This window comes from Mobula hypostoma, chromosome 3 (genome assembly GCF_963921235.1).
Source record: "Mobula hypostoma chromosome 3, sMobHyp1.1, whole genome shotgun sequence".
Classification (NCBI taxonomy): Eukaryota; Metazoa; Chordata; class Chondrichthyes; order Myliobatiformes; family Myliobatidae; genus Mobula; species Mobula hypostoma.
The window spans coordinates 44944457-44957096 of NC_086099.1; the positions used below are offsets into that span (position 1 = coordinate 44944457).

The window sequence follows — 12640 nt, forward strand, 5'->3', positions numbered from 1 at the left end:
ACGAAGTGGAGATCTAATAAATGCAATGATTGTCTCCCAGTTTGATGAATACACCTCGGACAGAAAATAGCCCAAAAAACAAGTAATTATTGATGTAATTTTGCAGTAAGCAGTAAGCATTAAAAAGGCATTTCCTCTTCACATGCATTAACAAATCGTTGGAGTTCTTCTCTTATGCAATATTATCACAGTCATGAAAACCATCATTATGAAGAGCTTATAAATATTTCATCTTCTTTGCTCTATTGATACTTTCACTGAGGGCTGTTTGTTTCTTACATTTCCAGTATATATTAGGCAACCAAATTCAGAACAAACGTTCAGTTTATATGTAAAATTGTGCAATAATTAAATAACGTTTTCTGCGGTTTCTTTGGAAATTTTCTGGATAAGGCACTCATGGGTTTTGAGAGCAATGCCAGCATTTGTTCCCCATCTCTAGCCTCTTTTGGGAGGGTGAAGGTGAAATGCTGAGATCCACTAAGTGATAATATTCCCACAGGGCTGTGGGATTTTGATGTAGCATTGGTTAACTATCTGATGAACATCACCATCTTTCTGTGTTGGAATGGTCCATGTTTTTGAGGGTAAGGGGTAAAGTGGGTACTCACCTTTTCTTTCCTTTTGGCTAGCTTTCTAAGAGAATGTGAAGGTCATGGACTCAAAGAATGATACAGACCAGGCTCTTCAACCCTCCAAGCCCACTAAAAATTATCCAGTACCCATCTACACCATTCCTCCTCTAATCTCAGTTTATTCTTCACCGCCCCCTCACTCCCAAGAACTCCTCCTGATCATACAACGTACCTGCATTTGAAGGGTAATTCATAGTGCCTGGTTTGTCTACCAGCATGTGTTTGAAATATGGGAGAAAACCAAATCATCCGGAGAAAACTCACAGGGTCGGAGGGAGAACGTGCAGTAGCTACGCAGGGTGTCAAGTGGTCCAGCCTCTTCCTGGAATGAAATACCTTGCACCTGTAATGACGTGACTGTTTTTGAACCAGGAGCTGCTCATACACAATCATCCTATCAGATGGGCAGGTATAAAATAACTTTAAAGAAAGTTGAGCAGATACGTGGATTGGAAAGATTTAGATTGCTATGGGCATGCTGACAAATGGGACTAGATTGGATGGGGCATAGTGGCTGGCATGGACCAGTTGGGCCAAAAGTCCTATTCCCTCTATAATTTAGTGAACTTAGATTGTCCTTTGCACCAGTTGTGGTTTCCCTTCTGCATTCTGTCATATGGACCATGCATTGCCTTTGGCTGTCCATCTCGTGGAGGCTCCAAACTCCATCCCTTATACACAGACATCCTCAGGAGGCGATAGTCTTCAGAGTAAATGTTTTGGGAGGAGGTGTATGTCTATGTATTTTTTTACGTTTGTCCTAAGTTTAGTAGTCAAGGCTAGTGACCTTTACAAAGATATCATTTGTAAATCTGAAGCTTTTAGCTGGAGTTTTCCATCCCTGTTGAGGAAGTAAACCAATCTGAGAGGGGTACCCCTTGTAATTTTAATTAGGGAGCCTGTTATTAAGGGAGTCCTTTCAAATGACTTCAGTTGAAAGCAGCTACCTGGTCTAGTGTTGTGTAACTTGTTAAAAAGTGAGGGGGAGAAAAAACATCATTCTTTGAATTCCGTGGCCTTCAGGCTTTGGTAAGATAGTGGGTTTCAGTGATATTAGAACCTGAAGGTGTCCGTGTTATTCAACTCCAGACTCTAGTTCAATGCAATAATTTCCCTGTCAAATCAGTGGGTGGTGAGTCCTTTAACACTTATAGGTCAGGCACACCACTATACCAAAGACCTGTAAAATTATAAACATCATAGGCTCACTTGCTGCTTAATGTGTAATTAATAACTAGAATCAGGTGGGCGTATCTACTGTTTCTGCTATTACAGTTTGCCAGACGTTACATTGTGGTAAGTAATACTTGCTATGGAATAAGGTCAACAGTGTGGTCAGTCTACTTCAAGTTTCAATTTTACTTGTCATTTGACCATACATGAATACAGCCAAATGAAACAGAGTTACTCTGGGGCCCACGTGTCAAACACAGGGTCAACAGTCATACACAGCTGAAGGCACATGTAGCACATACAATAAGCAAGCACATATAAGATTTCAGTAAAATACAGTCACACAAAAAAAATGATGGAAGACCCTGAGCTATAAGCCTTGCAGCAGCTGCAGTCGAAGACAATATGCCTTGTCTTCTGCCAAGTGAACACTGAAGGGGCAGCAGCAATTCCAGTGTGGACAACTCGCCATACCATCCCCGGCATTCCAGTGGAGCGTTGTGTTTAACCAAAGAGCTTAATTTAAGAGAAGTTCATGCCTGAAACGCTCTGACCTATGGGATCCCATTCCTGGCAAACACATGTTTGGGAAGTGTGCCCAGCTGGATAACCATTAATGAATTGTCCTTTTCCAAATGGATAGAATAATGCAGACTTACGGTCACCTTCTAGGCCCACACGAGTAATTAGCCTAGACTTCTTAAAGTTTCCTATTCATTTGATGATCTTTTTCAGGAACTTTCAACAGTGACTAAAGAAACTGTATTTTACATTAGTTAATTCTGCAAGAAAAATCATCGATTAACTGCTGTCAATATCAAACTAACGTTGATCTTCTATTTCTGAAACAGCACAGAACAGAGGTTCTTCACTTATATCCATAACAGACAAGTTAATTGAATTGAATTGATATTATTTCTTTCGTCTTTCACATACATAAGTAAAAATCTGTATGTTACATCTCCATCTAAATGTGCAACATGCAATCAGTGATCTATAATAAGTAGAACAGTCAATGTAACATGGAAATACACTCAGATCAGCGTGGGTTAATCAGCCTGATGGCCTGGTGGAAGAAGCTGTCCCAGAGCCTATTGGTCCTGGCTTTTATGCTGTGGTACTGTTTCCTGGATGGTAGCAGCTGGAATAGATTGTGGTTGGGGTGAGTCAGGTCCCAATGATCCTACGGGCCCTTTTTACACACCTGTCTTTGTAAATGTCCTGAATCATGGGAGGTTCCCAACTACAGATGTGCCAGGCTGTCCGCACCACTCTCTGCAGAATCCTGCAATTAAGGGAGATACAGTTCCCATACCAGGCAGTGATGCAGCCAGTCAAGATGCTCTCAATTGTGCCCCTGTAGAAATAATTAGGATTTTGGATCTCATACCAAACTTCTTCAACCACCTAAGGTGAAAGAGGCGCTGTTGTGCCTTTTTTCCCACACAGCTGGTGTGTTCAGACCACGTGAGGTCCTCGGTGATGTGGATGTCAAGGAATTTATAGCTGTTTACCCTCTCAACCCCAGATCCATTGATGTCAGTAGGGGTTAGCCTGTCTCCATTCCTCCTGTAATCCACAAACAGCTCCTTTGTTTTTGCGACATTGAGGGAGAGGTTGTTTTCTTGATACCACTGTGTCAGAGAGATGACTTCTTCCCTGTAGGCCTCCTCATTATTGTTTGAGATAAGGTCAATCAATGTAGTGTCATCAGCAAATTTAATTAGAAAATTAGAGCTGTGGGTGGTGACACAGTCATGGGTATACAGAGAGTAAGGGAGGGTACTTAGTACACAGCCCTGAGGGGCTCCAGTGTTGAGAGTCAGAGGGGTGGAGGTGAGGGAGCCCACTATTACCACCTGCCGATGATCTGACAGGAAGTTGATCAGGCATAAACCTAAAGGTCCCCTGCACTACAAAAGCCTTAAGAATAGCTGCCAACATGCTTCAAAACAAGATCATATGTGCCTAGTCTACTTAACTTTTCTGAAAAGTATTACAGGTGGAGCAAGTGGGCAAACCTTATGACTTATGCACAGAGACCTTTGGAAATTCCTCGGCAAAATGGATGCTTAAATCACTGGGAATAATGGTAAGATATAGGACAAATACAATCAAAGTGACCAGGGAATATTGTGGGGACCTTTTGCTTCTACTTTGAATTATAAACATTTTATGTTGGATTCCATACAGAATTTAAGTATACAGGCAGTGCAAAGCTAACTGGTTTCAGTAATAATCAGGTTTGATGATGGAACCAAAGCAGGAAGTGATATGGTAGTAGATAATACACCTGCTGACAGAAATCACTACAGAAAGAAAATAGAAAAGCCAAAGTCAATTACACCAATCAATTTGTTGATAAATTACCAGCCCTTCTTTGGCACATACGTTCTGCTCACGATATCATAATACAATCTTTTGATTGTTTATATATAGATAGACACACTCAGTGGCCACTTTTAATAATGTGGCCAACTTGCCACATTATTGCCACAGTCATGCATTGTACTTCCGCTGCAAAGCAACAAATTTCTCAACAAGTAATTGAATGGCAGAGCAGACTCAATGGGCCAAATGTCCTACTTCTGCTCCTGTATCTTATGGTCTTATGTCAGTGTTAATATACCTAATTGAGATGCTGAATCTGAAGAGCACAAGTCCTTGCCAATTTTTTCATCCATCTATATTAATACCACTTCCCCATATTAAGTCCATCCATCTATACTTTGACTATTTGAGTACCTGCCTAAATCTTGTATCTGACACCACACACTTCTCTGGCAGCAAATTACTGATATCAAGCACTCAGCTTTCCCTCATCTTAAACCCATCTCATTTTTGATAGGCAGAATCTTTTTCCACGTGGTGCTATCAGCTTTATACATCTTATTGCCCTCAGAGCTAGTTCTGCGACTAAATTTAATTGTAACAGGCCAAGTCATTAGTTAAGAAAATTTCTCTTGTATTAAGATGCTATCTCAGTCCATTTCAATCAAATCCTTGTCTCCAGTCTTTTACCTAAAATTACTTTGCACATTTTACAAACTGCCAAAAGGCACATCATGTTCTTCACTCTTCTGTCTGAGAAACCTTTATCTGCACTATCTTTTCTTACCTCAAACCTTACACAAATTATCCACTGCACTGAACTGGTCTGGACTTCATTCTTTCTGATTTCTTGTAAACATGCTGTATAATTGTATTTCTTGTGAATGTCACTTATGATGTCACGTACCTCTGATGCTGCTACAGGTTTTTCTATTGGACTTGTGCGTATGTCAATAAACTCATCTATGAAATTTGCTGGACACTGATCAAATCTGTTTAATCCACTCCGTTAAAGCCTGTGATTTTCTTCCATCTCAAAGACTTTACCTCATGCCTTCTTGCAGTAAAAGCCTTTGAGGAATTGCTGAAAAAATGTGCTTATTTTGTTAAAGCACCTTAAGACCCATTCTGGTGGCAAATCATTGGCTTACATTATTTATCACTTTCCTTTTATATTGTGGATGTGCAGCAAGTGCAACTATTTGCAACACCATTCAAGGTTAGGTAATGGAAATCCTTCGATTTATGTTTAATCACTTAACTTACCACAGCCTACTCTCTGAAGCCTGCTGCATTCTAACAATTGTGTTTCACAGCCTCACATTTTTAAAAAGTTGAAACTACACTAACCACGCAGCTGACTTTAACCAAAGTTAATGGAAATAATTCCATTAGCAACAGGCTCCCCAACTAAAATTACAATGGGAGCCCTCTCAAGTTGGTTTACTTTATCAGAAATGGCAAACTCCGCTAAGGGGGCAGCTGCTTAACCATGTGAGAATTTCAGGCTTGGGATCCAGGATAAATTCTTGTACATTCTCAGCTCAGTTTGATGTTCCTAATGACCATAGCACACAAGCAGAAAGTGAATAGCACAGAAAACCAGAGGAGAATAGTACATTTGAAGATTAGTTCAGCTAATTGCAATTGAGTATTTAGTACACCTTCCAGGAAATCATACACATCTGAAAAACCTAGCAAAGCACTGCTTTTGTAGGTGGACACAACAAGATACTGATTCAACTTTCAAGATAAATAGTGCACTAACAAACCAACAATCCCCAACTCAGGAATTGATTTGTTATTACATAGATAATTAGTTTTTGTTCATCTGGGAAATTCTACTTTGCCATGCAACAGGATTATATTGCCAACAGTATTAATTATTCAAGATTAACAAAATGAGCAAATGGAGACAAGGACGACTGAAAGCACTGCCTTGAAACTTTGATCATTGCTCAATTCTGCATCTTTTTACACAAGTTAAAACATTGCCCTTCGTTCACTGCAAGTTTTAGAACAGGAGTTCATTCAACAAGTTATCTAGTGAAAATCCCTTTTCATAATCCCATAGTCAGTTCAAGGCACATGTAAAGCAATGCAAGCTACTTATAAATAATAATCTTAAGTGCAAAGTTCAAAAACAGACAATTTCATTCACAATGAATTTAAGAACCTTTATTCATATTTATCATATCTTGCTCAGCATTTCAACATTTCAGAAGTGTGAATCAGTGATACTTCAATAAATAATAAATATTCAGTGCAGAATAAATTATGGAATGAATTGTCCAGCCACAAGATGTGGTACAACAAGTGTTTGGATTGTCAGTTCTCTTCCAAGCACTCAAGTCTGGTTGCACTCAACAGCACAAGCTGTGGTTAAAAAAAAGGTCTCTTTACAACTTGCAAATCCCAATTACTTTAATACTTTCTCAGCCTCACTTGCCACACACTTTCCTCTTGCTCCAAGTCTCAACTCATGACCTTGCTCTGCTGCAACACTGTTGCACTGCATTGTCCTCAATGCAAAAAGTACTGAAGTTCCTCAGGCCACTGCCACATTTCAGGTAGTCGTCCATTGAATGTCAGTCCAATGAAGCAGGATTGTAAAATGCACCTGTCTGGTACCAGCCCAGTACGCCAAAGTTCAGGTCCCTCGTACCATCTGGCACACGGTCAGCTTGGGGCACTTCCAAAACTGAAGGAAGGCATCGCCAGGTTGCTCAGTTCCAGCTTTAATTAAATCTTTGTTGCACCATATTCAACGCATATTCCATTCTGGTACGAAGTTCTTGTGAACATCCAGACATCAGCAGTGTTGATAGCTTGAATGTAGCAGAAACTCTATCTTCATTGATGTAAGTAAGTAGGTATTCCTCATTGTGATTGCAAATAATAATTTTTGTATGATCATGATAAAAATTCACCTGCAATGAAATAACAACCGTCACTCTTGGTAATTTTTCATAACCATCTTTAATAATTGAAATTCATAACAGCAGAACAAATTATTAGAATTGTTGTGCCTTTCCAAATGTAGTCTATATTTTGGAGAGATTTTTCTACAAATTGCAATATCAGCCAATAAGCCTTTGGTTGACAAACATTTGCCTCCAATTTCTTTATAGATAGGGAAATTCAACTGCACCGGGCATTCTACATTTAGCTAACGGTGATGGGAATAAAATATCTGATTCTTACCTGGAATGTGCCATCACTAAAGAGCATCATCAGTGCACGGTCTGACTTCAGCCACTGAAGGAGACACAATCTAGATTTCTGGGCATCCACAGAACTAGGCAGATCACCACCCTAAGTAGAAAAATCAGAGTTTATTTGTTAGAAGGGTCACAGCCAAAATAAGAGTACAAGACAGCAAGCAAAATGGTATTTGCAGCTTTAGAAGCACAAAATGAATCTGTTCAGATTCTTACCTCCATTAGATTTTCTTCCATGTAGTGTGCAAAATATTTCAGAATAGTCATCTGACTAACAAACTTCTCAGGGATATCAACTGTTGAGAAGACAGAACATTGGCCCAGCTCTGCATAGTAGTGGATTGTTCTATGGGAAGACATGCCATAGGTTAATAACTCAGTTTTCCAAACCAGTTGCTTACCAAACATAATCAAATCATTAGACAACTTACTTTTTATCTGCCAACAAGCTCATGTGGGTTCCATTATTGAAGAGGACGCCAACTGTGCGATCAGACAACTGATACCCAAAGCCATACTTATTAGAATAATCCACCCATTTGGTGACCCATTGGAAGGAGAAGCTCAACTGCTCTTTTGGAAAGTTGTCTCCTGAGAAATAAATCAGATGGTTAGTAAAGTGTTAAGGCCAGCAAAATGTCAATGCTCAGATTTTCACCACCACAATGGTGTAAAGTGATTGCAGTAGGGCTCACCTTCTGGCATATTTTCCAAGCAGCCCTTTAATACTCTTGTAACTGTGTCAGCCACACTTCCCATGGTACTGTCTTCGAGTGCTGAAATATAAACAAGATATTATAGCAATTTGCAGATAGTGAATTATTGTATCGAATTGTTCAGATTTGTATTTAAAAGAGTATTTCATTAAGACTTTAGTTAATTCTTGTACTTACATTCACTGCTGCTACTGCAGCTTCCCAATGTTCCTCTTACTATCATCCTTATTGAATCTCTGATTTGCTGTTCATTATCCTTCATTGGCAAGGGGCTCTCAGGTTTAATGTGGGTAACTGGTGGCTTGCCAGTCAATTTTGACTCCTGACGGAAATAAAAGGCACATTTCAGCAGAGTCCTAGATCTCAAGGATACTTAGCAAAGCTCAATGTAAAGTTTACAGAGTATTGTTAAAAATTTATAAATAAACCTACCTCATCTGACCGACTTCTGTTCAGTTGCTTACTTAAGGACATCTTCTTTAAGTCATTCTTCAGCTTGTAAATATCATCCACGTCATCTTTTCCCAGTTTGTCTGTTTAAAAAAAAAGCACTTATTGAGCCAGGTTAAAATTTAATTTCTTCTAATTACTCAAATACTTCCCAATCTTGGGTGGAGATTATCAATAGACAAATTGTAGTCATCCCTATTACATTTTAGCCGATTTACTACAATTAATCAGTAACATTTAGTCACTATACACTTACTGTGATTATCCAAGAACTTGGCCTTATCCTTCTTCCCACCAAACAGGGCTGCAGCTGCCTTCTTGAAAAAGTTCTTGGCAGGACTGGACAGGTGAAAGTCTGGCGCATAATGACAGCAGGATTCTGACAGTCTCTCGGGCGTAAACCCCTGCAGTGCAAGGTCAAAGTTTAGATTTCTGGCTGTTTGAAGTTCATTGGGTTTACAGAAAAGTAAAAATATGATTTAAACCAAGAATCTGTGCATCACCAACCTGAGTAAGGAAATCATAATGCAATATGTCATCTAGACTGGGTCGATCTTCTGGATTTTTTGCTAGCATACTGGCTATCAACTGTCTCGCAGATATCGACAATGATGACGGCATTGTGTATCTAGCTTCCTTAATACATCTGTAAGTTTCTTTTAGGTTGGTCGTTTCAAATGGGGGCCGCCCCAACAGCATTGTATACCTGCAAAGAATAAATTCAAGCGTTAGTGCTTTTCTTGGAAACTGCAAAAAAACCCTGACATTATACAAATAATAACTTTCACAAGGCACCTTCAAACTTTCTGGAACAGAAAGTCATTTAAGTAACACATGTGACTGAGCATAGAAAGCTCTGACTTGCATGAGGTAGGCAACTTATTTAATACAAAAAAAAACCCAATTATTTCAAATACAAGACATTCACGTGGATACTTACATTACACAGCCCAATGCCCAAATATCGGATTCACAGCCATGTCCTTGTTTGTTGAGAACTTCAGGAGACAAGTAATTTGGTGTGCCGCAGATAGTTCTACAGAATAAAATGCTGGAGGTTATTATTGGTGTTTTGCCATATTGTAAGCCATTAAAATGTAAGCTGCAGCCCTAATCCTTTACCTGCTTCTCTGCTCCACAGGTTCCAGCTTTGCTGCTAACCCAAAATCTCCTATTTTCAGTTCCATGGACTCATTAATGAAAAAGTTACCTGCAATTAAAAGATTAAATATTAAAATTAGTTTTTCCAATTGATAATTAATTTTTCCTCTACAATTTATCTCTACCCATTCAGTTGTAAGAAACATGCTGGGAAAAAAAAACACATACCTAGCTTGAGGTCTCTGTGTAGAATTCCTTGTTCATGTAGACACTTTAGCCCTGAGACTATCTGTCGGAGGTAGTATCGTACTTCTGGTTCTGTCAGCACTTTCCGAGCTTTTAGCACGTGAGCCATCGACTAGATTATTTATTTAAAAAAAGGTAAAATTAATTATTCGCTCCCTTTAAACAAAACACGTAGAAATTGCTCAAGATTTTTTTGGGGACAGAGAAAAAGAGCAAATGCTTACTCTTCGGCTGCAGTGTTCCAATAAGATGTAAATGTTTTCTTTATCTTCAAAGTGATGGTAAAAGTGAACGATATGCTTGTGGTGAAGCGTTCGGTGCAGCTCAATTTCGCGATCAATCTGAGTTTTGAAAAAGAACGAAAACCATCAGAAACTGGCATTTCCACATTGCTGATTTTGCTAAAAAAAAATACGATTTGTGCAACTGAAGAAGCCTGCGTCGGTCAGCGAGCACGGATCTACATCCGAATAAAGCGGCTGAAGCGCCCGATTTCACTTAAGCACAAGGCTACCCACCTTTTCTCTCTGATGGGGTTTGGCTACTCTAGTGTGTGGGATGATTTTTGCAGCATAGACGATGTTCGTGGTCAGGTCCGTCATCTCGTAGCACTTGGCAAAACCTCCCTGAACAAGAAAACAATTTGCATTATGTTCAAATTAGAAAATCGTAACTTTCAAGTATTGTCTTTTAATATTTAAAAACAGGCTGGGCTATTCGACCCTAATGACTATCAAAAACTACGGGCTCATTTGCCACATTGGAAATTATGCAGATAATTAAAGTCAACAACTCTACGAAAGGGAATAGATCTGTAAGGCTAATTCTTCTCACTACACCTACTGAGATTTTGTTATAGCTTCTTATTCTACGGAGACGACGTGATCCAGATTCAACAACTTTTATACATTTCAAACTTTATAAGGATGCATTCGCTGTCGGAACCAGATGTAACACAGGTGCAAAGCCCGCGCGTCTGCCGCCGCTCTCTATCATTCGCTCCAAATGCAGATTTGTATTTACCTTTCCCAGCACTTTGCCTCTACAGTAACATTTGCCAGTAGCAGGATCAGTTATAATCCGGGACAACTCCGTACTGGTGCATGTCAAATCTTCCTGTCTTTTGTTGAAGCAGTGATCTGCGGATCTGCCGAGTGGCTGGTCGCACATCTTTGAGTTTTGCTGGTAAGTGATAGTCCTCAATAAATCCATCGCTACAATCACCGCACACCCTCAGCCCGACTCAGACTGAACTGAAATACACCGCCACACTGCCTTTTATACCCTCGCCCTTCCGTGACGTCACAACGCTGCTGAATTGTCGATTGGTACACGAAAATGTCAATCATTTCACAGCGCCCACGCTGCGGGTTACTCCGAAACCTTAATGGATCAAATGAGGGAAACTATCAACATTCATAGCAAACAATTACTTCAAAGATAAGTTTTACAAACGTGAGCACTTTAGATTGCAGCATCTTAAACGCATCTATTGCCGATGAATTTGCTTATATCCGTTTTTATTGTGATACTGCTATGCAAATATGTGATACATTTGTAGTTAAAAACGTGGAAATGTTGCATTTTCCACGAAAAACTGTCTGTGGTTAAAAAAAATCTAATCGCATATATATTCATATATCAGTTTAGGCAGTTAACGTTTCTCTTTATTTATCTTTTGCTTGAGCTATTTTCCAGTATTTAGGCGTATATTTTTATGCATTGTTAATCAAAGATTCATATAAAATATCAGTTATTTTATCTTCTGATAATCTTCCATTCCATAAATCCATCTGTTCAAATTGTTCTTTGGGGGGCGGCATATTTTTCCGTGGGCGTTTATTAGACAATAAATTGCGATCACGCTTTAAAGCAATGCAGTTTGAGATACAAAGCACCTCCTGAGCCACTGAATTTGCAACGTGTGCACGTTTGAAAACAAATGTGTCGAGTACAAACCACGCATGTTTCCTTAACCGCTTATTTTGTGCGCATGTTTAAAAACAGATGCCAAACAGACTGCAGTTTTACAAAATAAAAACAATTGAAGCCTAAATAATTTATTGGTTTTCCTATAAATCCATTCATTACCAGCTAGATCAATGCATTGCGCTTTTGCATGTGATGCTGACTTTCTCTGTCTTCGTTTTGCCCAATTATTATATTAGCCTCTGGTAGAATCTCTGTAAAGGGAAAGAGACAAAGCAAAATCCGGCAAAGCTCATTAAAATCTCGATTGATATTCATTTAGAATGATCAATGTTGGATAAATATACACAGCATTGTTTTGTGGAGTTTTGTACAAGGTATAGAAACTGTTGAGGCCAGTTCATTAGCTATGTTTAAAAGGAAGTTAGATATGGCCCTTGTGGCTACAGGGGTCACGGGGTATGGAGGGAAGGCTGGGTTCTGAGTTGGATGATCAGCCATGATCATAATAAATGGCGGTGCAGGCTCGAAGGGCCGAATGGCCTACTCCTGCACCTATTTTCTATGTTTCTATGTTTCTATGTATACGTGTTAAAATTAGAAAAAAATTGATAGATAGGGTTTGTGAAAATACCCGTTTCACACTGTGACAGTACTGCAGTTATAATTTTTCACCAGCGTAGCAGCGAAATTGCGTCTGCTGCACGGAAACACCACGGTTAGCCAAGTGTCAGCAGACAACTAACGGCAGGTGGAAAACGCTGCCCGGCCTCACTAATTGAAGCTATTGTGGAGAGCGACACCCGTTGACCCGCCCCAGAAGCACAGCCGCTGCGCC

At 39.5% G+C, this 12640-nt stretch overlaps 1 protein-coding gene across 1 annotated transcript; it reads right to left on the reverse strand.

Annotated features, from left to right (window-relative positions):
- Window positions 1-6311: 6311 nt before the first annotated feature.
- On the reverse strand, window positions 6312-11130 carry plk2b (polo-like kinase 2b (Drosophila)). Its single transcript, XM_063042959.1, has 15 exons — window positions 10897-11130; window positions 10392-10499; window positions 10098-10214; window positions 9856-9985; window positions 9649-9736; window positions 9467-9562; window positions 9034-9232; window positions 8783-8930; window positions 8509-8609; window positions 8254-8398; window positions 8056-8136; window positions 7792-7951; window positions 7577-7706; window positions 7344-7454; window positions 6312-7069 (listed from the first exon to the last, which is right to left on the reverse strand). Exons 1-15 carry the CDS (start codon window positions 11083-11085, stop codon window positions 6878-6880), a joined length of 1995 nt encoding a protein of 664 aa, XP_062899029.1. The 5' UTR covers window positions 11086-11130; the 3' UTR covers window positions 6312-6877.
- Between the last annotated feature and the right edge of the window lie 1510 nt (window positions 11131-12640).

Excerpts from the sequence above, each read along its gene's own strand:
- plk2b (XM_063042959.1), bottom strand. The coding sequence starts at position 11,085 with ATGGATTTATTGAGGACTATCACTTACCAGCAAAACTCAAAGATGTGC. Across the intron at positions 9,986-10,097 it reads TGGAACACTGCAGCCGAAGA|TCGATGGCTCACGTGCTAAA; the intron begins GTAAGCATTTGC and ends TAAATAATCTAG. Across the intron at positions 9,563-9,648 it reads CCTGTGGAGCAGAGAAGCAG|AACTATCTGCGGCACACCAA; the intron begins GTAAAGGATTAG and ends TTTATTCTGTAG.